Source organism: Mobula birostris, chromosome 10 (genome assembly GCF_030028105.1).
Source record: "Mobula birostris isolate sMobBir1 chromosome 10, sMobBir1.hap1, whole genome shotgun sequence".
Taxonomy (NCBI): Eukaryota; Metazoa; Chordata; class Chondrichthyes; order Myliobatiformes; family Myliobatidae; genus Mobula; species Mobula birostris.
The window spans coordinates 54,274,381-54,297,583 of record NC_092379.1 but is presented as its reverse complement, the minus strand read 5'-3'; the positions used below and the strand labels follow the sequence as shown (position 1 = coordinate 54,297,583).

At 45.1% G+C, this 23,203-nt stretch overlaps 1 protein-coding gene across 1 annotated transcript in view; it reads right to left on the bottom strand.

The window, feature by feature from the left end:
• LOC140204044 (calpain-8-like) overlaps positions 1 to 23,203 on the bottom strand; it is a 205,112-nt gene that overhangs the window by 90,350 nt on the left and 91,559 nt on the right. The window contains exons 5-6 of the mRNA XM_072270290.1: positions 12,228 to 12,399; positions 2,252 to 2,335 (exon numbers count right to left, since the gene is read on the bottom strand). Of these exons, the coding sequence (XP_072126391.1) occupies positions 2,252 to 2,335; positions 12,228 to 12,399 (256 nt within the window). The remainder of the gene's footprint in view (positions 1 to 2,251; positions 2,336 to 12,227; positions 12,400 to 23,203) is intronic.

Sequence of the window (23,203 nt, the reverse complement as noted above, 5' to 3'; positions counted from 1 at the left end):
TCCATGCAGACAACATCCATTACCTCATCAATCTCTTGTCACCTTGTCAAAAAACTCAATCAAGTTGGTAAGACATGACCTGCCCCACACAAAGCCATGCTGGCTCTCCATAATTAGGCCACGATTTCCAAATGTTCATATATCCTATCCCTAAGAATTTCTTCCAACAATTTCCCTAAAATGATGTGAGACTCATTGGTCTATAGTTCCCAGGATTTTCCCTTGTTCCCTTCTTAAATAGAGGTACTACATTAGCCACTCACCAGTCTTCTGGAACCTTGCCTGTGGCTAGAGAGGACACGGAGATGCTGGTCAAGGCCCAGCAATCTTGTCTGTTGCCTCCATCAATAACCTGGGGTAAATCCCATCAGGCCCTGGGGACTTATCCACCTTAACACTCATTAGGAGGCCCAACACTTCCTCCTCCTTGACCTCTAAATGCCCGAACATATTTATACACTCAGCAGTGATCCCCTGGTCCTCCATATCCTTTTCCTTGGTAAATGCTGATTACTCATTAAGTGCCTTGTTCACACTCTCTGCATCTAGGCAAATACTACCCTTTTATCTTTGAGTGGTCCCACCCTCTCCCTCCCCCTTGCTCTTGATGTATGTATAGAATGTCTTGGGATTCATTTTCATTATAAGCCAAGGACTTTTCATGTCCCCTCCTGGCTTTCCTAATTCCTTTCTTTAGCTCTTTTCTGGCCTCTTTACACTCCTCACGTGCTACGTTTGATCCTAACTTCTGAAGCTTTACATACTTTTCCTTTTTCTTCTTAACTAAATTCATCACCTCTCTGGACATCCAAGGTTTGCTTATCTTTCCATCTCCGTCCTTTATTCTAACAGGAACATTCCTGTACTCTGTGCAATTGATCTTTAAACACCCTCTCCACGCCTGATATGGACTTGCCAGAGAAAAGCTGTTCCTAATTAATACTTCTTAGTTCTTGCCTAATGCCATCATAATTTGCCCTACTCCAAATTAAAACTTTCCCACAAGGAACATTCCTATCTTTATCCATAGCTATCCTGAAAGTTGAGGAGCTGTGGTCACTGTTCCCCAACTGTTCATCCACTGAAAGGTCAATCACCTGGGCAGGCTCATTGCCCAGCACCAGGTCCAGTACGGCCCCTCCTCCCATTGGACCATCCACATGTTGATTTAAGAACCCTTCCTGAATACACTTAACAAATTCTGCCCCATTTAAATCCCTTACACTCAGAAGGTCCCAGTTTATATTAGGGATGTTGAAATCACCCATGAAAACAACCCTATTATTTTTATACATTCCCTTAATCTGATTACATATCTGTTCCTCGATGTCCTTTACTGATCGACATGTATGTTGCACAACAAATGTGAGGAGTCCAGGCTTTGTCTTGGTCACCGATTTTACCCCAAAAGTAGAGCTCAGAGGCTTTCTTAATACAAGGAGTCATGCTCCATCTTTGAGATTTAAGCATATACTTGTCACAAGTATAACAGAAAGTATTGAGGCTGTTACAACAGTGGTGAGAATTATTGCTATCACAAATATTCCTCAAAGTACAATTATTGTATTATAATCACATCAACGTGATCCACAAACCGATATACTCTACATTTGAATGCAATGCTCAGAATGGTGTGTGTGTGATGATTTTACAGCCTTCCTAAAACCTGTGCTACCATGCAGCATCCACCCTGCCTAAGCATGCTCAGGTATGTCTGGACAAGATAGAAAACTTTTCAACTTACATTATTGGCAAAATTTTAATTGACTAGAAATAAGAAATATAGGCGATTTCAAAAAATTGATGTGTGATAGGGAAATTTCACGGTGATTTTCATGATTTGCAGCCCAAACCCCATAAGATGCACCGAAAAGTATTCAGGAAGCAAAATTTTTTGTTGTCCAGTGTATCTACTATTGACCATTCACAAATCCCAGTATTTAGGCATCAGGGTCAGCAGGTGATATTTCCCACTCCCTTCCGGATCCCTTCAGGATCTGGCAGAGCAACTAAAACGCAGAGGAATGTAGAGAGTAGTGGACCCAGCCGTATACATCACGGGCACATCCTTCCCCACAGTAGGCAGCATCCATCACCATTCCTGTCGGCTTCAACTAGTCTGCCACTCTCCTCTGACCTCTCTCATTAACAAGCTATTTTTAGAATTCACAATGTCTTCAGCATGTATATTGGAGTTTTAATCACTACTGTTCCTCCCCCAGTGCTAACAGGCCATGGACTGGACACTCACCTTGTCTGCATCCACGATAGCGTAAGCATGCAAGGCCATCAAGCCTAGACCCTGGTCCTTCTCAATCTCGTTGGGGTCTTTGACCTAGAAAGTTATATGGTTAGGATTAGCGCCAACATCAGTCCCTGAGATCATCCCTGAAGACAAAAAGGCACTTGGATAGATACATAGACAGAAGAACTTTAGAGGGGTATGGGCCAAACATGAGCAACTGGGCCTGACTAGTCTACACATCTTGCTGTCTCTGTAAAATAGCCAGCATAATCAAAGACCTTAACACCCCTTTCCTCCTTCCATTCGGCAGAATATCCAAAAGGCTGAAATCATGTACCACCAGCTTCTGTCTCACTATTGAACTTACCTCCCTTTTTTGTTGCCTGGACCACACTCTCTGTAACTAAAACAGCTTATTCTGCATTTGAGATGATTTGTATGGATGGCATTTTCTTGGTACATAAGATCATAAGGGATGGAAGCAGTATCAGGCCATTTGGCCCAAGGGGTTTGCTCTGCCATTTCATCCATTTTCCTCTCAACCCTATTCTTCTGTTTTTTCCCCATAGTCTTTCATACCCTGACTACTTAAGAACTTATCAATCTCCATCTTAATTATGTACAATGACCTGGCCTCCACAGCCACCTGTGCCCAGGAATTCCACAGATTCATCACCCTCTGGCTCAAGAAAATCCTCATTTCTGTTCTAAGTGGATGTCTCTTTATCCTGAGGCTGTAACCTCTGGCCCTGGGCTCTACCACCAAACATCTTCTCCACATCCACTCTATCTGGGCCCCCCTCATTCTTCTAAATTCCAGTGAGTACAGGCCCAGAGCCATCAATCGCTCCTCATACGATAAGCCTTTCATTCCTGGAATCATTGTTGTGAACCCTGTCTGAAAGTCAGCACATCCTTTCTTAAATTACAGGCCCAAAATTACTCACAATATTCCTAGTGAGGGCTCACCAGTGCTTTATAAAGCCTCATCATTACATCCTTGCTTTTATATTCTCGAGCTCTCACAATGAATGCTAACATTGCATTTGGCTTCCTCACCTTCAACTCAACCTGGATATGAACCTTTAGGGAATCCTGCACAAAGATCCGCAAATCTCTTTGTACCTTGTATTTTTGAATTTTCTTCCTGCTTAGAAAATAGTCTACACTTTTATTCCTTCTTCTAAAGTGCATGACCATACACTTCCGGACACTGTATTCCATTTGCCACTTCTTTTCCCATTCTCCTAATCTGTCCAAATCCTCCTGTTTCCTCAACCTGCCCTTCTACCTATCTTCATATCATCCACACACCTTGGACACAAAGCCACCAATTCCATCATCCAAATCATTGATATACAACGTAAAAAGAAGTGGCCCCAATACCAGTTCTTGTGGGTCACCACTAGTCACAATCAGAAAAGGCTCCCTTTATTCCAACTCTTTGCTTTCTTCAGATCAGCCAGTGCTCTATCTAGGAAAATCCTGTAATGCATGGGCTCTTATCTTGTTAAGCAGCCTCATGCACGGCACCTTGTTGAAGGCATTCTGAAAATCCAAGGACACAATATCCACTGATTCTTCTTTGTCTATCCTACTTGTTATTTCTTCAAAGAATTCCAACTGATTTGTTTGACTTTATTCTCTCGTAAGGAAACTATGCTGACTTTGGGCTGTTTTACCATGAGCCTCCAAGTACCCGGAAACCACATCCTTAACAATTCTCTCCAACATCTTCCCAACCACTGAGGTCAGGCTAACTAGCCTATAATTTCCTTTATTTTATCTCCCTCCCTTCTTGGACAGTGGAGTGACATTTGCAATTTTCCAGTCCTCTGGATCCATTCCAGAATCTAGTGATTCATGAAAGGTCATTACTAATGCCTCCACAATCTCTTCAGCCACCTCTTTTGAAACCCTGGAGTTAGTCCATTTGGTTTAGGTGACTAATCTGTCTAACCTGGATAATAATACATGAATTAGCCAATTCAAACCATTGATAGGAATATGGACACTGCAAGAAGGGCCTGTTTCCATACTGTATGAATCTGCAGCTAAGGAATACATCCCAACACGTCCTTTGATAATCTCATAGACCAAACGGCTACGCTGGAGGGTGATAAGTGAGGTCACAAAGGGCTACCAGCTTGGAAATCCGATAAATAAGGAAAGTGGTACTGAGAACCGTTAGGGGAGAGGCGAAGGGCAGATGAAACCAGAGGGGGAGGAGAGAAAATTGGTGGGTGAAGTGTGGGATTCTAGGTGGATCAAACTGGGAGAGGTAGGAAAATGGGTGATGGGAGGGATTGAAGTGAGGCTTTGGGAAGGTGGCAAAATGGGAGCACAAGAAGGGGAAGTGGGAAGACTGTAATCTGAGAGTTGATGGAATATTGGCACTTTGTGGTGGAATTTCTTTCTCTCACCTGGATGAGAAAACATTCCTTAAAAAATCTGAAAGCTTTTCTTAGCACAGCAGAGGGGTTTCCCCATGGCCAGGTGAAAATGCTGAGTACGATACCCACAATCACTCCTCCCTCTCCTCTGGTGCTAGCCCTCACTTCCTTGTTGTCATTTGCACTCTCTCTGAGCCCTAAAATACCCCTGGGATCCCCTCTCCCTTCTGCCCATAGACACTTTACTGAACCGTTTCTGAGGTAACCACAAATGTGGAGAGGCCTTTGCTTTTCTTTTGGGAAAGTTTTCTAATCTAAATTAGAGAGAGAAATACAACCATAAAGTCCCAGCATTCAGTCATGTTTTTGCCCCTTTCCCAAAGCCCCACTCCCCTATCACCCATTTTATTTTCCTACCCCTCCTGGTTCCATCCACCTACCACCCTCACACTTCATCCATGATTCCTCCTCCTTCTCCATCTAGTTCCTTCTGCCCTTTGTCTTTCTCCTAATGGCTCCCATTACCACCTTCCTTACTTATCAGACTCCAGCACTGGAAGTTCTTCACGCCTCCACTTATCAGCCTCCTTCAGTTACTTTCACCTTCCTCTCCTTCTCCCCCCACCTGACTCCATCTTTCATTTATCCTCCGTCTCCACCTATCATCCTCCTGCCTCTGCCTCCCAACTCCACCCCTCCCCTCTTGACCTCCCCATCATCTTCTCATCTCCTCAGTCTACCAATCAGCTTTGGCCCTTTCCTCATGAGAAGGCTTTTGCGAGTGGGATTAAAGAAAACCCCATTCGACACACAGGTGAAACATGACTAGCCAGGGTAAGACCAATCAGGGATAAAAGAGGAAACGTGTCTAGAATTAGAAGACTTTGGCGGGATCTAAATGAATTATTTTTACTTTAGAAAGTGAGAGGGACCTTGATGAACGTGAGGCCAATTTGAACCGGTGTTGGAACATGTCAAGGTTAAGAAAGAAGATGTGACCATAAGACTATGAGACAAAGGAGCAGAAGTCGGCCATTCGGCCCATCGAGTCTGCTCCGCCATTTTATCATGAGCTGATCCATTCTCCATTTAGTCCCACTCCCCCGACTTCTCACCATAACCTTTGATGCCCTGGCTACTCAGATACTTATCAATCTCTGCCTTAAATACACGCAATGACTTGGCCTCCACTGCTGCTCGTGGCAACAAATTCCATAGATTCACCACCCTCTGACTAAAAAATTTCTTCGCATTTCTGTTCTGAATGGGTGCCCTTCAATCCTTAAGTCATGCCCTCTCGTACTAGACTCCCCCATCATGGGAAACAACTTTGCCACATCCACTCTGTCCATGCCTTTCGACATTCGAAATGTTTCTATGAGGTCTCCCCTCATCCTCATATGTTAACCCTCTCATTCCCGGAATCATTCTAGTGAATCTTCTCTGTACCCTCTCCAACGTCAGCACATCCTTTTTTAAATAAGGAGACCAAAACTGCCCACAGTACTCCAAATGAGGTCTCACCAGCGCCTTATAGAGCCTCAACATCACATCCCTGCTCCTATACTCTATTCCTCTAGAAATGAATGCCAACATTGCATTCGCCTTCTTCACTACTGACTCAACCTGGAGGTTAACTTTAAGGGTATCCTGTACGAGGACTCCCAATTTAAATAATTCTTTCCCCATTTAAATAATAGTCTGCCTGTTTATTTTTTCTGCCAAAGTGCATAACCATACACTTTCCAACATTGTACTTCATTTGCCACTTCTCTGCCCATTCTTCCAATCTATCCAAGTCTCTCTGCAGACTCTCCGTTTCCTCAGCACTACCGGCCCTTCCACCTATCTTTGTATCACCAGCAAACTTAGCCACAAAGCCATCTATTCCATAATCCAAATCGTTGATGTACAATGTAAAAAGAAGTGGCCCCAACACGGACCCCTGTGGAACACCACTGGTAACCGGCAGCCAACCAGAATAGGATCCCTTTATTCCCACTCTCTGTTTCCTGCCAATCAGCCAACGGTCTATCCACGTATGTAACTTTCCCGTAATTCCATGGGGTCTTATCTCGTTAAGTAGCCTCATGTGTGGCACCTTGTCAAAGGCCTTCTGAAAATCCAAATATACAACATCCACTGCATCTCCCTTGTCTAGCCTACTGGTAATTTCCTCAGAAAATTGTAATAGGTTTGTCAGGCAAGATTTTCCTTTAAGGAATCCATGCTGAGTTCTGCCTATCTTGTCATATGCCTCCAGGTACTCTATAACTTCATCCTTGATAATCGACTCCAACAACTTCCCAACCACCGATATCAAGCTAACAGGTCTATAATTTCCTTTTTGCTTCCTTGCCCCCTTCTTAAATAGCGGAGTGACATTTGCAATCTTCCAGTCCTCCGGAACCATGCCAGAATCTATCGACTTTTGAAAGATCATCGCTAATGCCTCCGCAATCTCCATAGCTACTTCCTTCAGAACACGAGGGTGCATTCCATCTGGTCCGGGAGATTTATCTACCTTTAGACTATTCAGCTTCCTGAGTACTTTCTCTGTCGTAATTGTGATTCCGCACACTTCTCTTCCCTGCTACCCTTGAGTGTCCGGTATACTGCTGATGTCTTCCTCAGTGAAGACTGATGCAAAATACTCATTCAGTTCCTCTGCCATCTTCTTATCTCCCATTACAATTTCTCCAGCATCATTTTCTATGGGTCCTATATCTACTCTCACCTGTCTTTTACTCTTTATATACTTGAAAAAGATTTTAGTATCCTCTTTGATATTATTTGCTAGCTTCCTTTCATAGATAATCTTTTCCCTCTTAATGACCTTCTTGGTTTCCTTTTGTAAGGTTTTAAAAACTTCCCAATCCTCTGTCTTCCCACTAATTTTTGCTTCCTTGTATGTCCTCTCTTTTGCTTTAACTTTGGTTTTGACTTCTCTTGCCAGCCACGGTTGCATCCTTTTTCCTCTCGAAAATTTCTTCTTTTTTGGAATATACCTGTCTTGCACCTTCCTCATTTCTCGCATAAACTCCAGCCACTGCTGCTCTGCTGTCTTTCCCACCAGTGTCCCTTTCCAGTCAACTTTAGCCAGTTTCTCTCTCACGCCACTGTAATTTCCTTTACTCCACTGAAATACCGACACATCAGATTTCGGCTTCTCTTTTTCAAATTTCACAGTGAACTCAATCATGTTATGATCACTGTCTCCTAAGGGTTCCTTCACCTCAATCTCTCTAATCACCTCTGGTTCATTACACAATAACCAATCCAGTACAGTCCCTAGTGGGCTCAACAACAAGCTGTTCTAAAAAGCCATCTCGCAGACATTCTACAAATTCCCTCTCTTGAGATCCAGTGCCGACCTGATTTTCCCAATCCACTCGCATGTTAAAATCCCCCACAATTATCATAACACTGCCCTTCTGACAAGCCTTTTCTATTTCCAGTTGTAATTTGTAGTCCACATCCCTGCAGCTGTTTGGAGGCCTATAAATAACTGCCATCAGGGTCCTTTTACCGCTGTTATTTCTTAGCTCAACCCATAAAGATTCTGCACCTTCCAATCCTATATCACCTCTAATGATTTAATATAATTTCTTACCAATAAAGCCACGCCTCCCCCTCTGCCTACCTTCCTATCCTTCCGATACACCGTGTATCCTTGGACGTTCAGCTCCCAGAGACATGCATCCTTTAGCCAGGTCTCAGAGATTGCCACAATATCATACCTGCCAATCTGTAGCTGTACAACAAGATCATCCGCCTTATTCCTTATGCTGCGTGCATTTAAGTACAACACCTTAAGACCAGTATTTGATACTTTTTGCTTTGATTTCACTGCAACTTTATTGCACTGCAACTCATCCCAATGGCTACAAATTTGCCCCATTACCTGCCTGTCTTTCCTGACATCTTTACTGCTCACTATCTTAGATTTATTTCTGTTTTCCCCTTCCTCCGCTCTGTCATTCCGGTTCCCATCCCCCTGCCAAATTAGTTTAAACCCTCCGTAACAGCTCTATTAAACTTTCCCGACAGGATATTGGTCCCCTTCGGGTTCAGGTGTAACCTGTCCTTTCTGAACAGGTCATACTTCCCCCAGAAGAGATCCCAATTATCCAAGAATCTGAAGCCCTGCCCCCTACACCAGTCTGTCAGCCACGCATTCATCTGCCTGATCCGACTATTCTTGCCCTCGCTAGCACGTGGCATAGATAGCAATCCCGAGATTACTACCCTGGAGGTCCTGCTTCTCAGCTTCCTTCCTAACTCCTGGAAATCTCTCTTCAGGACCTCCTCCTTTGTCCTATCTATGTCATGTGTTAGAACTTTTGAAAAAGATTAAGACAGATAAGGGTCCCCTGGTGGTATAGTAGGTCTCCACAGTAGGGTAGCGATTAGCATGAAACTATTGCAGCTCAGGATACCGGAGCTTGGAGTTCAACTTCAGTGCCATCTGTAAGGAGTTTACAAGTTCTCCCTGCGACCACATGGGTTACCTCCTAGTGCTCTGGTTTCCTCCCAAAGTCCAAAGCTGTACGGGTATACTTATTATGGGAAGTGAGAGAGGAGATTGCTCTTTGCATTCTAATCCAGAGGCTGGTAGTTTAGGGAGTGTACTCTGCAGAGGACACCAGATTTCAGTAAGCAATTCATCAAACTGTTTGGACTGGACATAGAACTAAGCCTCCCTATTATGTTTCCCGAAGACATTAACCAGGAGAAATGTTCTGGACTCCTGGTTGATAAGCAGTAGGTGATTTTCTTGTTGAAGGAGGGGAGTCAGTTTGCATGGAGCACTATAATGTTGTCAATAATCTCTTTCATCCCCCCAATGACCTCTTTAAACCCCTACCAATAGGCAGGAGCATTAGGACAACCACTTTTAGGATCAGAAACAGCTTCCTTCTCCGGGCTGTAAGACTACTGAACTCCGTGCCCCCACCCAGGTCTCACCACATATGAGGTGCTAGTAGTGCTGTTAGGTTTTAACTTGCAACTTAAATGCGTTTTATTATTTGTTCAGACCTTCAGGTTTCTGGGTGTCACAATCTCCCAGGACCTGAAGTGGGCACCTAACGCGGACACTCTTATCAAAAAGGCTCAGCAGAGGTTGTATTTCCTACGTCAACTCAGGAAGTACAACCTGCCTCAGGAGCTGCTGATTCAATTCTATTCAGGAATAATCCAGTCTGTTCTCTGTTCGTCCATCACTGTCTGGTTTGGATCAGCTACCAAACAAGACAAGAATAGACTCCAAAGAACCGTCAGGGCTGCGGAAAGGATTACTGGTGTGAAGCTGCCCTCGATCCAGGACTTTTCCGCATCTAGAGTCAGGAAGCGAGCAAGCAGCATCATTGTAGACCCATCACACCCTGGACATCACCTGTTCCAACTCCTTCCTTTTGGTAGGTGCTTTAGATCACTGTATGCCAGGACAAATAGGTACAAGAACAGTTTCTTTCCGTATGCCATCAGTCTTATGAACACTTGAATTTTAGTCTATTATAAACCAAGTCCACCTGTACATACACAGGTATACCTCATTGTATATAGTTCACGATTACAGTATTTGCACTATTGTTTTGTTTGCTTTTTTGATTCTGTACAGCAAGAGCTCAGGGAAACCAGCATCAAATTCCCTGTATGTGTCCACATACTTGGCGATAATAAAAGATTCTGATTCTGATTGATTTGTGGTAATATTACTCTGTGTTGTTCACCTTGGTACAGAGGAACATTGTTTTGTTTGGTGGTCTATTTTATGTGTTGTGTGTGTGGGTTATATGTACTGTGTTGTTCACCTTGATACAGAGGAAAGTTGTTTCATTTGGTGGTATACTCCATGTTGTGTTATTTGTGAGTTATATATACTGTGTTGTGTACCTTGGTCTGGAGGGATGTTGTCTCCTTTGATGGTATACCTTATGTGTTGTGTGTGCAAGTTATATGTAGTGTGTCGTGCACCTTGGTCTGGAGGAACATTGTTTTGTTTGGCGGTATACATGCGTACAGTTGAATGACAATAAACTTGAATGTGAACACACATTGGTGCTATCTGGGAGTCTATCTGATATCCAATGATACAGCCCCCCAAGACCCCTGCTGTTTCTGAGCCTGTGTTCTATGTGTAATTGGAATGAAGAGCATTTGCAATTACTGCCTGAACTTCTGAGGGAAGAGATCCTCGAGTTCTGGCTTGACTTCAGCTCCACGCTTCTGATCTTCGGGCCCTGGGTGTGGAGGTGGAGGAGGGTCAGTCAGGGAGACTTCCTTGTTGGTCTGCCTCAGGGCCTGGTCAAAGTGGCCACTCACAGGTCCTGGCAGTGGGCTGTCAGGGGTTCTGTCCTAGCTGAATGGTTACAACTCCATGCCAGGGTTCCTGGGAGAGGCAGCAAGCAGTGTTCGGATCTCATGTGGGTCATACAGCAGTCAGAGTACATCATGGACACTTAGAGCAATAACTGAAGTGTTTTTATTTTGCTTAGAATGGGGATAAATGGGATAAGGAAAAGTTGAATAGGTTGGGACTTCATCTCCTGGAGTGTAGGAAAATACAGAGAGAGTTGATAGAGGTATAAGCCAATGCAATTAGGGTAAAAAGGTTCAATGCAATTAGGCTTTTGCCACTGAGGTTGGAGAAGACTAGGTCATAGATCAAGGATGAAATATTTGAGGGGAGCCTAAGGGGAAGCTTCTTCACTCAGAGTGAGTGTGGAACCAGCTGCAAGCGGAAGTGGTATTTGTGGGTTTGACTGTAACTTTTTAAAGAAGTTTGGGTAAGTAAGTGGATGGGAGTGGTATGGAGAACTATGGTCCAGGTGCAGGTTAGGTCCATGGGACTAGCAGAGTAACAGCATGGAGTAGGTGGGCTGCTTTCATTCTGTCATGGTCTATGACTCTACGACAATGATGCCCCTGTACACTGAACTGCCAATACCATCATCCTCCCTCTCTCTCTCACCTGAACTCCGACCCCACCCACCTTATCATCACCTCCTCTGAGACCCCTGTTCTGTGTCTCCACCATCCCCCCAACTCTACACCCTGAGCCCTCAGCCCATTTTCAATCTCATTCCTCCTGCCACCACAACCTCATCTCCATGACTCCGGCTACCCATTTGCTTGGTTGTTCTCCACGATTCACCCCACTTTGATAGACCTCCCCAACAAAACAGAGCAACAGTGCTCAGGAGGAGGCACCCGGGGAGCACAGCCGTTAGCATGACATCATCACGGCTTGGGTGCTCAGAGTTCAGAGTTCAATGACGACACTATTTGTAAGGTCTCTCGTTTGGTACGTGAGAGTTTCCTCCTACACTATAAAGACGTTAATAGGCTCATTGGTCAGTGTAAATTGTCCCGGGATTAGGTTAAGTCAGTGGGTCTCTGGCAATATAGCTCAATGGCTAATTCTATGCAGTATCTCTAAATAAAAAATAAATTAAAATATTTGGAACACTCAAGATCGAGGTTTTCCGAATGATGTGCATTATACATCGTGCAAAAATGGAGGAGGCCTGGAATCCTGGGTTATTGGAAGGAAGATGCAGAAAAAGGCTTCCTGTTGGCCGTACTGTGATGGAGCAGGAGATCATGGTCTGCTTGTGGAGGGCACGCCTTGTGAGGTACCACAGCTCCTTGGGATTGGTGGAATGCATCTGAATGGTCACAGCAATGCCGCCAGTGAAGTCCTCCATCGCCTCAGAGCCCAGCCCACCTCGCAAACTGGAGTAGGAACCATACAGTCTGTGGAAACAAGATGTGGAACACAGCACTTGCTTAACACATCCGGCTATTCCCAGCACCAAGCTTGTGGCAGTGGGACAGGTGTCAGAGTGTTACAGAATGGATTACGGTTATATGAGGGAGTGTTACACTCAGGGCAAGAGTTATTGAGGGAGTGTTACGTTGTGGGGTGAGGGTTATTGAGGGAATGTTACAGTGAGGGGCAATAGTTATTGAGGGAGTGTTACACCGAGGGGTGAGGGTTATTGAGGGAATGTTACAATGAGGGATGAGGGTTGTGTGATGGAGTGTTAAGGGTTATGTGATGGAGTGTTACAGTGAGGGATGAGGGTTGTGTGATGGAGGGATACAGTGAGGGACGACGGTAATTGAGGGAGTGTTACAGTGAGGGGCGAAGGTTATGTGATAGAGTTTTACAGTGAGGGTGACATATACACAAGAGAGTATTACAGTGAGGGGTGAGGTTTATGTTATGTAGTGTTACTGTGAGCGGTGAGGGTTATATGAGGGAGTGTTACAATGAAGGGAACATGCAAGATTGAGGATGTTAAATGTGGAGGAACTCAGTGGGTCAGCCAGCATCTCTGGAGGAAAAGGAACAGTTGGCTTTTTGAGTGAAGACTCTGCAGCTGGAATGGAATATGAGAGATTGCCAGAAAACCTGGTTAGTTCAGGAGGTGGAGGGAAGAGAGAGAGAGAGAGAGAGAGAGAGAGAGAGAGAGAGTGAGAGAGAATCATAGAAAATTCTTCAAGTTCAGGCACCCAACTACCCCTCTTCCTGATCTACCAGTTGGCTTTTTGTTTTTCCTATCACAAACAAGAGAAAATCTGCAGATTCTGGAAATCCAAGCAACACAGACACAATGCTGGAGGAACTCAGCAGAAGTCCTACCGAAGGGTCTTGTCCCGAAATGTCGACTGTACTTTTTCCATTGAAGCTATCTGGCCTGCTGAGTTCCTCCAGCAATGTGTTTGTGTTCCGCTACCCAGTTCCTCCTACTCTGACCTCTGCCATCACAAACCTACGTCTTTCATCTCATGTACCCACATCACATCTGTCTATCATCATCAGACTCCTTCCACTGTCCCCTCCCCCACGGCTGCCATCCATCTCCCCCCTACCTCCCTCACTTGGTTTAACGCTCCAAGTTCCTCTCCTATCAGATTCCACCCGCTGAAGCCCTCTTTCGCCTCCTCTTCCTCTCACCTCCCAGCTGAATGGCTATTTTCACTCCCCATTCCTCCATCTGCCTTCTCAGCTGGATCCACCCATCACCCGCCAGCTCCTGATCCACCCCTTTCCTTCACCTCTTTTTACCAGCTATCAACCTCTTTCTCCAGTCCAGATCAAAACGTCAACTGTCCTTTTCACTCCACAGATGCTGCCTGAGCCAACTTCTCCATTGAAAATTCCAATTAACCCTGCTTTTATTGTCCTTCCAGTGAGTGAAATCTGATAACTTGAAACCTGTTCCTTGCACTATACTCTGAGCTCTCTCATGGAAGGCATTTACTTTCAGCTATTGCTCCTAGTGTCAGGCAAAAGCTGGTGCATCTCGTCGTCCCGAGATTCTGCAGGCAGCAGCTGGCTTCTCGTGTTTTGCTGTAGTTTGAGGCTGCACAATGACTCTCCGTTTATGTGGAAACATATTTGTAGCCACATCCCATTGAGTGCTTTCTTCCCTCCCATCCCCACCCCAACTCAGCTCCCACAGAAGATGAACTTCCGAATGTCTGTACGAGTCGGAGTTGGGACATGGCCTCATATTACGGTACTGTGCCTTCCCTATGTAGTTCTACTGCTCTCTCTGCACAAAGAAGGTCTTCTTGTTCAGAATCTGCAACCCTCACCCCACGCCTGCCTGACCCTCCCACGCCCCATTTCCTGCTCGGATCTTGTGCCCATCCTTCCACCCCCAAAAAGCTGCAGATGTTGGCAATCTGAAATAAAAACGGAAATCAGAGCTTTGATCAGCAACCAATCCAAACATTGGAAGGGGATTTCACTCAGGTCCATTACCCGAGTAGGAAAGCCAGCAGCGAGTCGCTAGAGCAGAAAAGACCATAAGACCATAAAACATTAGGCCATTTGGCCCATCGAGTCTGCTTTGCCATTCAATCACTGCTGTTCCTTTTGACCCCTCCTCAGCCCCACTCCCCAGCCTTCTCCCCATAACCTTTGATGCTGTGTCCAATCAAGAACCTATCTAGCTCTGCCTTAAATACACCCAACGACCTGGCCTCCACAGCCGCCTGTGGTAATAAATTCCACAAGGTCACCACTCTCTGGCAAAAGAAATTTCTCCACATCTCTGTTTTAAATGGATGCCCCTCTATCCTGAGGCTGTGCCGTGTTGTCCTAGACTCTCCCACCATGGGAAACATCCTTTCCACATCTACCCTGTGTAGGCCTATCAACATTTAAGAGGTTTCAAAGGTTCCAGTCCTTCTAATTTCCAGCGAGTATAGACCCAAAGCTATCAAACATTCCTTGCATGATAACCCTTTTGTTGGCCAGGGAAGATTTAAAATGTTGAACTTGAATGGGTCAAGGGTAGTGGAACAAGACAGATCAATTGCCTTTGTTCCTGCCATATGCTTGGAGGTGGAGGCTGCCATTTTGTGGAAAAGTTTTGCATCCTCCATTTTGTCAGATGGAGTTGCTTTGCTTTCTGTGTTTTAAAGTAGATATGATGATGTTTCAGGTAATCTGCAGGACTGGACTGGAGATAATTTCCAAATAACAAGTTACTTGTGAGGTGTCTTTGATATAATATAACATGCAGGTTTGTGAATGTTGGGGTTGGTGCCTGCCTGGAGTGATTCGACCTGGTTACTGAAGAGAACAAAGAGCCATAAATTACCGACTGTCACTTGTTGGGAAGAGGGCAATAAGTGGATGTTGAGCCAGGAGCAGAGCCAATAAAAAGGTGTTAGAGGTCAATAAGATGACCTACAGCCAATGACTCTGGAATGCAATACTTGAATTGATAAGGAACAAGTACACAAGTGGACATTTTGAATGTGCTATCAGTGATAACTCCCTCAAGAGACCCACCATCGCAAGGAAGACCCTCGCGGCAGGGGCTGGGCAAAGAAAGGATCAATCATCTGGCCAATGGAGATCCCCTATTTCAGTGTTATCAATGGGAAAAGTGGTCTGAGTTAGTATCGGTTCAGAGGGAATAATAGAATTCATGTTCTAAGCTGTTGGCCGGGGGTCAACATTGTTGCATTGTTGTTTGTGCAGAGACAATAGAGTGCGAGCTTCGATTAATTACGAATTATGTAGTCAATTTCCTAACTTTGTTCCATTGACAAACACTTCCATTCCTGGAATCAACCTTGTGAACCTCCTCTGAACTCTCTCCAATGCCAGCACATCTTTTCTAAGATGCAAAGACCAAAACTGTTCACAATACTCAAGGTGAGGCCTCACCCATGCCTTATAAAGCCTCAGGATCATATCCTTGCTCTTGTGTTCTAGACCTCTTGAAATGAAACATTGCATTTGCCTTCCTCACCACCAACTTTACCTGCAAGTAAACCTTTAGAGTATTTTGCACAAGGACTACCAAGTCCCTTTGCATCTGAGAATTTTGGGTTTTCTCCCTGTTTAGAAAATAGTCTGCACAGTACTACCAAAGTGCATGACCTTGCATTTTCCAACATTGTATTTCATTTGCCACTCTCTTGCCCATTCTCCTAATCTATCTAAGTCCTTCTGCATCCTACTTGTTTCCTCATCACTACCTGCCCCTCTACCAATCTTCATATCATCTGCAAACTTGGCAACAAAGCCAAGTTTCATCATCAAATCATTTATATACAGCCTAAAAAGAAGCAATCCTAACATCGACCCCTGTGGAACACCACTAGTCACTGACAGCCAACCAGAAAAGGATCTTTCGATTGCCACTCGCTGCCTCCCACCAATCAGCCAATGCTCTAACCATGCCAACAATGTCCCTGTAATACCATGGGCTCTTAACTTGGTAAGCAGCCTCATGTGTGGCACCTTGTCAAAGGCTTTCTGAAAGTCCAAATATACAACATCCACTGCATCCCCTTTATCTATCCTACTTGTAATCTCCTCAAGGAATTCCAACAGGTTCATCAGGCAGGATTTTCCCTGAAGGAAACCATACTGACTTTGTACTATCTTGTCCTGTGTCACTAAATAATCCATCACCTCATCCTTAACAATTGACTCCAACATCTTCCCAGCTACTGAGGTCAGTCTAACTGGTCTATAATTTCCTTTCTTCTGCCTTTCTCCTTTCTTAAAGAGTGGAGTGACATTTGTACCATGCCAGAGTGCAATGATTTTTGAAAGATCATTGCTAATGCCTCCACAATCTCTACTGCTACCTCTTTCGGAACCCTAAGATGCAGTTCATGTAGTCTAGGTGACTTTAGTACCCTTTGGACTTTCTGATTTGAGTTAATTAATATGGATTCCTTCCGATTTTTGTTTAAATGGATTTGAGTTGGCGGATTGATGTTTTTCTTTTATGGAAGCTTGTATGACGTATAGCTCCGAGGTTGTGCTCCCAATGGTTTTTTTTTCTGTTGTTTTTAGTTAGTAGGGGTTCTTTTTCCTTAGTTAGTAGGGGCCATTCTATTTTTCTTTCAAAAATATTCTTAACACTTTATTTTTTCTTCTTATTATTGATATATTGCTTAGCTTTGTTAATCAGTCATTTGCTAATTTAATTCTTCATTGTACATATTGACATACCGACTTGATTAATGTATTTTTTGTTGATCTTTAATAATAATTAATAAAAAAGATTTTTAAAATGAAAAATGAAATGAGGGAGCTTATCTCTGTACCTCACCAGTTCTGTCCCTCTCCTGGGAGTGTGTGATGGGAAACTGTAGAGGGATTTTCTCTCTGTACCTGAACCGTACTGTCCCTTTCTTGGGAATGTATGATGGGTCAGTGTAGAGGGAGCTTCAGTTTGTATCTAACTCATACTGTCCTTGCCCCGGGAGTGTGTGATGGAACAGTGTAGATGGAGCTTCTCTCTATACCTAACCCATACTGTCCTTTTCCCAGGAATGTTGATGGGAATGCTGTAGTGGGAACTTCTGTCTATACCAAACCAGTACTGTCCCATTCCTGTGTATGTTGATGGGACAGTGTAGAGGGAGCTTCTCTCTGTACCAAACCAGTACTGTTCCTTCCCTGGGAGTGTGTGATGGGACAGTGTAGAGGCAGCTACTCTCTGTACCTGAACTGTACTGTCCCTTTCTTGGGAATGTGTGATGCAACAGTGCTGAGGGAGCTTTTCTCTGTACGTAACCAGTACTGTCCCTTCCCTGAGAGTGTGTGATGCGACAGTGTAGAGGGAGCTTCTCTCTTTATCTAACCTGTGCTGTTCTTTCTCTAGGAGTGTGTGATGGGACAGTGTAGAGGGAGCTTCGCTCTTTATATAACTATCCCTGCCCTGGGAGTGTCCGATGTAACAGTGTAGATGGAGCTTCTCTCTGTAACTAACCTGTACTGTCCTTTCCTGGGAGTGTGTGATGGGACACTGCTGAAGGAGCTTTTCTCTTTACCTAACCAGTACTGCCCCTTCCCTGGGAGTGTTGATGGGACAGTGTAGAGGGAGCTTCTCTCTGAACCTAACCAGTACTCTCCCTCTCCTAGGAATGTTGATGGGACAGTGTTGAGGGAGCTTCTCTGCTTATCAAACCAATGCTGTCCCTCTCCTGGGAGTATTGATTGGACAGTGTAGAGGGAGTTTCTCTTTGTACCTAACTCATACTGTCCCTTTCCTGGGAGTGTGTGATTGGACAGTGTAGAGGGAGCTTCACTCTGTACCTAACCCGTACCGTCACTTACCTTCTGGTATGTGGTGGGACAATGCTGAGGGAGCTTCTCTGTTTAGCTAAACCACACTGTCCCTTTCCTGGGAATGCTGATGGGACAGTGTGGAGGGAGCTTCTCTCTGTAACAAGCACGTACTGTCCTTTCCTGGGAGTGTGTGATGGGACAGTGTTGAGGGAGCTTCAGTTTGTATCTAACTCATACTGTCCCTGCTCTGGGAGTGTGTGATGGGACAGTGTAGAGGGAGCTTCTCTCTGTACCTAAGCAGTACTGTCCCTTCCCTGGGAGTGTGTGATGGGACACTGTAGAGGGATCTTCTCTCTGTACTTAACCAGTACTGTCCCTTTCCTGGTGTGTGTAATGGGTCAGTGTAGAGGGAGCTTCAGTTTGTATCTAACTCATACTGTCCCATTCCTGGGTGTGTTGATGGGACAGTGCAGAAGGAGCTTCTTTCTGTACCAAACCAGTACTATCCATTTCCTGGAAGTGTGTGATGGGACAGTGTAGACGGAGCTTCTCTCTGTACCTGACCCGTACTGTCCCTTTCTTAGGAATGCTGAGGGGACAGTGTGGAGGGAGCTTCTCTCTTTATCTAACCCATGCTGTCCCTTCCCTAGGAGTGTGTGATGAGACAGTGTAGAGGGAGCTTCTCTCTGTACCTAACCCTTACTATCCATTTCCTGGGAGTGTGTGATGCAATAGTGTTGAGGGAGCTTCTCTCTGTACGTAACCAGTACTGTCCCTCTCCTGGGAGTGTTGATGGGACAGTGTAGAGGGAGCTTCTCTCTGTACCTAACCCTTACTATCCATTTCCTGGGAGTATGTGATGGGACAGTGTGGAGGGAGCTTCACACTTTATATAACTGATACTATCCCTGCCCTGGGAGTGTCCGATGTAACAGTGTAGAGGGAGCATCTCTCTGTAACTAACCCGTACTGTCCTTTCCTGGGAGTGTGTGATGGGACAGTGTAGAGGGAGCTTTTCTCTTCACCTAACCTGTACTGTCCCTTTGCTGGGAATGCTGATGGGACAATGTAGAGGGAGCTTCTCTCTGTACCTAACCCATACTGTCCTGGGAGTGTGTTTTGGGACAGTGTAGAGGAAGTTTCTGTCTGTGGCTAACCAGCTGGCAGTGTTCGGAGCACGCAGCGGAGTGAGAGGCAGCAGAGTGATAGGGCTTTGGCTCAATGGGTTTAGGCGGTAACGGGACAAGGCGAGGTAGGTTTACCTGTGTTATTTGCAGAAAGGAGGAAGTATGTGTGTGAGGCCAGTTTTCTGTGCTCAGTGTCAGATATGTGAGGTCATGGAGTCTCCCAGCCTCCCGGACAGCCATATCTGCACCAGGTGTGTCGAGCTGCAGCTCCTAAGGGACTTAGTTAGGGAACTGGAGATGCAGCTCAATGGCCTTCGCTTTGTCAGGGAGAGCGAGGAGGTGATAGAAAGGAGTTTATAGGCAGGTGGTCACACCACGGCCATGGGAGACAGACAAGCGGGTCACAGTCAGGAGGGGGAAGGGGAAGAGTTAGGTACTAGAGAGTACCCCTGTGGCTGTGCCCCTTGACAATAAGCACTCCTGTTTGAGTACTGTTGGGGAGGACGACCTACCTGGGGGAAGTGACAGTGGCCGTGCCTCTGGCACAGAGTCTGGCCCTGTGGCATAGAAAGGTAGGGAAAGGAAGAGGAAGGAGGTAGCGATCGGGGACTCTATAGTTAGGGGGTCAGACAGGCGATTCTGTGGATGCAGGAAAGAAATTCAGATGGTAGTTTGCCTCCCAGGTGCCAGGGTCTGGGATGTTTCAGATCATATCCAAGATATCCTGCAGTGGGAGGGAGAACAGCCAGAGGTTGTGGTACATATTGGTACCAATGATATAGGTAGGAAAAGGGAAGAGGTCCTGAAAAAAGACTACAGGGAGTTAGGAAGAAAGTTGAGAAGCAGGACCTCAAAGAGAGTAATCTCATGATTACTGCCTGTGACATACGGCAGTGAGAATAGGAATAGGATGAGGTGGAGGATAAATGCGTGGTTGAGGGATTGGAGCAGGGGGCAGGGATTCGGATTTCTGGATTATTGGGATCTCTTTTGGGGCAGGTGTGACCTGTACAAAAAGGACGGGTTGCACTTGAATCCCAGGGAGATCAATATCCTGGCGGGGAAGTTTGCTAAGGCTACTGGGGAGAGTTTAAACTAGAATTGTTGGGGGGTGGGAACCGAACTGAAGAGACTGGGGAAGAGGAGGTTGGCTCGCAAATAGAGAAAGCTCGTAGACAGTGCGAGAGGGAGGATAGGCAGGTGATAGAGAAGGGACGTGCTCAGACTGAAGGTTTGAGATGTGTCTATTTTAACGCAAGGAGTGTTGTGAACAAAGCAGATGAGCTTAGAGCGTGGATCAGTACTTGGAGATATGATGTGGTGGCCACTACAGAGACTTGGATGGCTCAGGAAGAGGAATGGTTACTTCAAGTGTCGGGTTTTAGATGCTTCAGAAAGGACAGGGAGGGAGACAAAAGAGGTGGGGGCATGGCACAGTTGATCAGAGATAGTGTCACGGATGCAGAAAAGGTGGATGCCATGGAGGGATTGTCTACGGAGTCTCTATGGGTGGAGGTTAGGAATGGGAAGGGGTCAATAACTTTACTGGGTGTTTTTTATAGGCTGCCCAGTAGTAACAGGGATATTGAGGAGAAGATAGGAAAACAGATCCTGGAAAGGAATAATAATAACAGAGTTGTTGTGATGGAAGATTTTAATTTCCAAAATATCGATTGGCATCTCCCTACAGCAAGGGGTTTAGATGGGGTGGAGTTTGTTAGGTGTGTTCAGGAAGGTTTCTTGACACAATATGTAGATGAGCCTACAAGAGGAGAGGCTGTACTTGACTTGGTATTGGGAAATGAACCTGGTCAGGTGTCAGATCTCTCAGTGGGAGAGCATTTTGGAGAGAGTGATCATAATTCTATCTTCTTTACAATAGCATTGGAAAGAGATAGGAACAGACAAGTTAGAAAAACGTTTCATTGGAGTAAAGGGAATTATCAGGCTATCAGGCAGGAAATTGAAAGCTTAAATTGGAAACAGATATTCTCAGGGAAAAATACGGAAGAAATGTGGCAAATGTTCAGGGTATGTTTATGTGGAGTTCTGCATAGGTACCTTCCAACGAGACAGGGAAGTTATGGCAGGGTACGGGAACCGTGGTGTACAAAGGCTGTAATAAATCTAGTCAAGAAGAAAAGAAAAGCTTACAAAAGGTTCAGAGAGCTAGGTAATGCTAGAGATCTAGAAGATTATAAGGCTAATAGGAAGGAGCTTAAGAAGGAAATTAGGAGAGCCAGCGGGTGCCATGAGAAGGCCTTGGTGGGCAGGATTAAAGAAAACCCCAAAGCATTCTACAAGTATGTGAAGAGCAAGAGGATAAGACGTGAAAGAATAGGACCTATCAAGTGTGACAGTGGGAAAGTGTGTATGGAACTGGAGGAAATAGCGGAGGTACTTAATGAATACTTTACTTCAATATTCACTGTGGAAAAGGATCTTGATGATTGTAGCGATGACTTGCAGCAGACTAAAAAGCTTGAGTGTGTAGATATTAAGAAAGAGGATGTGCTGGAGCTTTTGGAAAGCATCAAGTTGGATAAGTTGCCGGGACCGGATGAGCTATACCCCAGGCTACTGTGGGAGGCGAGGGAGGAGATTGCTGAGCCTCTGGCGATGATCTTTGAATTATCAATGGGGATGGGAGAGGTTCTGGAGGATTGGAGAGTTGTGGATGTTGTTCCTTTATTCAAGAAAGGGAGATCATTGTGGACCTCAAGCATGCCAGGAGACACACCTATCTATATCAACGGAGCTGTAGTGGAGTGTGTATCAAGCTCCAAGTTCCTTGGTGTCCATATTTCTGAGGATCTCACCTGGTCCCTGAACTCCTCCATCCTGATCAAAATTTATTTCCTGCAGAGCATCAGGAAAACTCACCTCTGTCCCAGGATACCGACGGACTTTTACCGCTGTACCATTGAGAGCATACTCACCAACTGCATCTCAGTGTGGTATGGCAATTGTCCCGTACCGGACTGCAAAGCACTCCAGGTGTGGTGAAAACTGCCCAGTGGATTATTGGCACCCAATTGCCCACCATTGAGAACATCTACCATAAAGGCTGCCTGGGCAGGGTGAAAAGCATTATCAAGGATGCATCTCACCCTGACCATGGACTTTTTACTCTCTTCCCATCCAGTTGGCACTACAGGAGCCTCCACTCCCACACCACCAGGCACAGGAAGAGCTTCTTCCCTGAGGCTGTGACCCTACTGAAACTCACATCACAGTGCTAAGCAGTATTGCACCCATATTGTACTGTCTCAGTACTTTTATATTTGTGTGCTGTAGCACTTACTTTTTATTCACAGTTATTTTGTAAATAACAGTATTCTTTGCATTTCTGGTCAGATGCTAACTGCGTTTCTTTGCTTTGTATCTGTACTCGGCACAATCACAATACAGTTGAATCTAATCTAATCTAATGTAGAGATAGCCCAGGAAATTAAAGACCAGTGAATCTTACCTTAGTAGTTGGTAAGTTGATGGAGAAGATCCTGAGAGGCAGGATTTATGAACATTTGGAGAGGTATAATTTGATTAGGAATAGTCAGCATGGCTTTGTCAAGGGCAGGTCGTGCCTTATGGGCCTGATTGAATTTTTTGAGGATGTGACTAAACCTATTGATGAAGGAAGAGCAGTAAATGTAGTGTATATGGATTTCAGCAATGCATTTGATAAGGTACCCCATGCAAGGCTTATTGAGAAAGTAAGGAGGCATGGGATCCAAGGGAACATTGCTTTGTGGATCCAGAACTGGCTTGCCCACAGAAGGCAAAGTATGGTTGCAGGCAGGTCATATTCTGCATGGAAGTCGGTCAGCAGTGGAGTGCCTCAGGGATCTGTTCTGGGACCCTTACTCTTCAT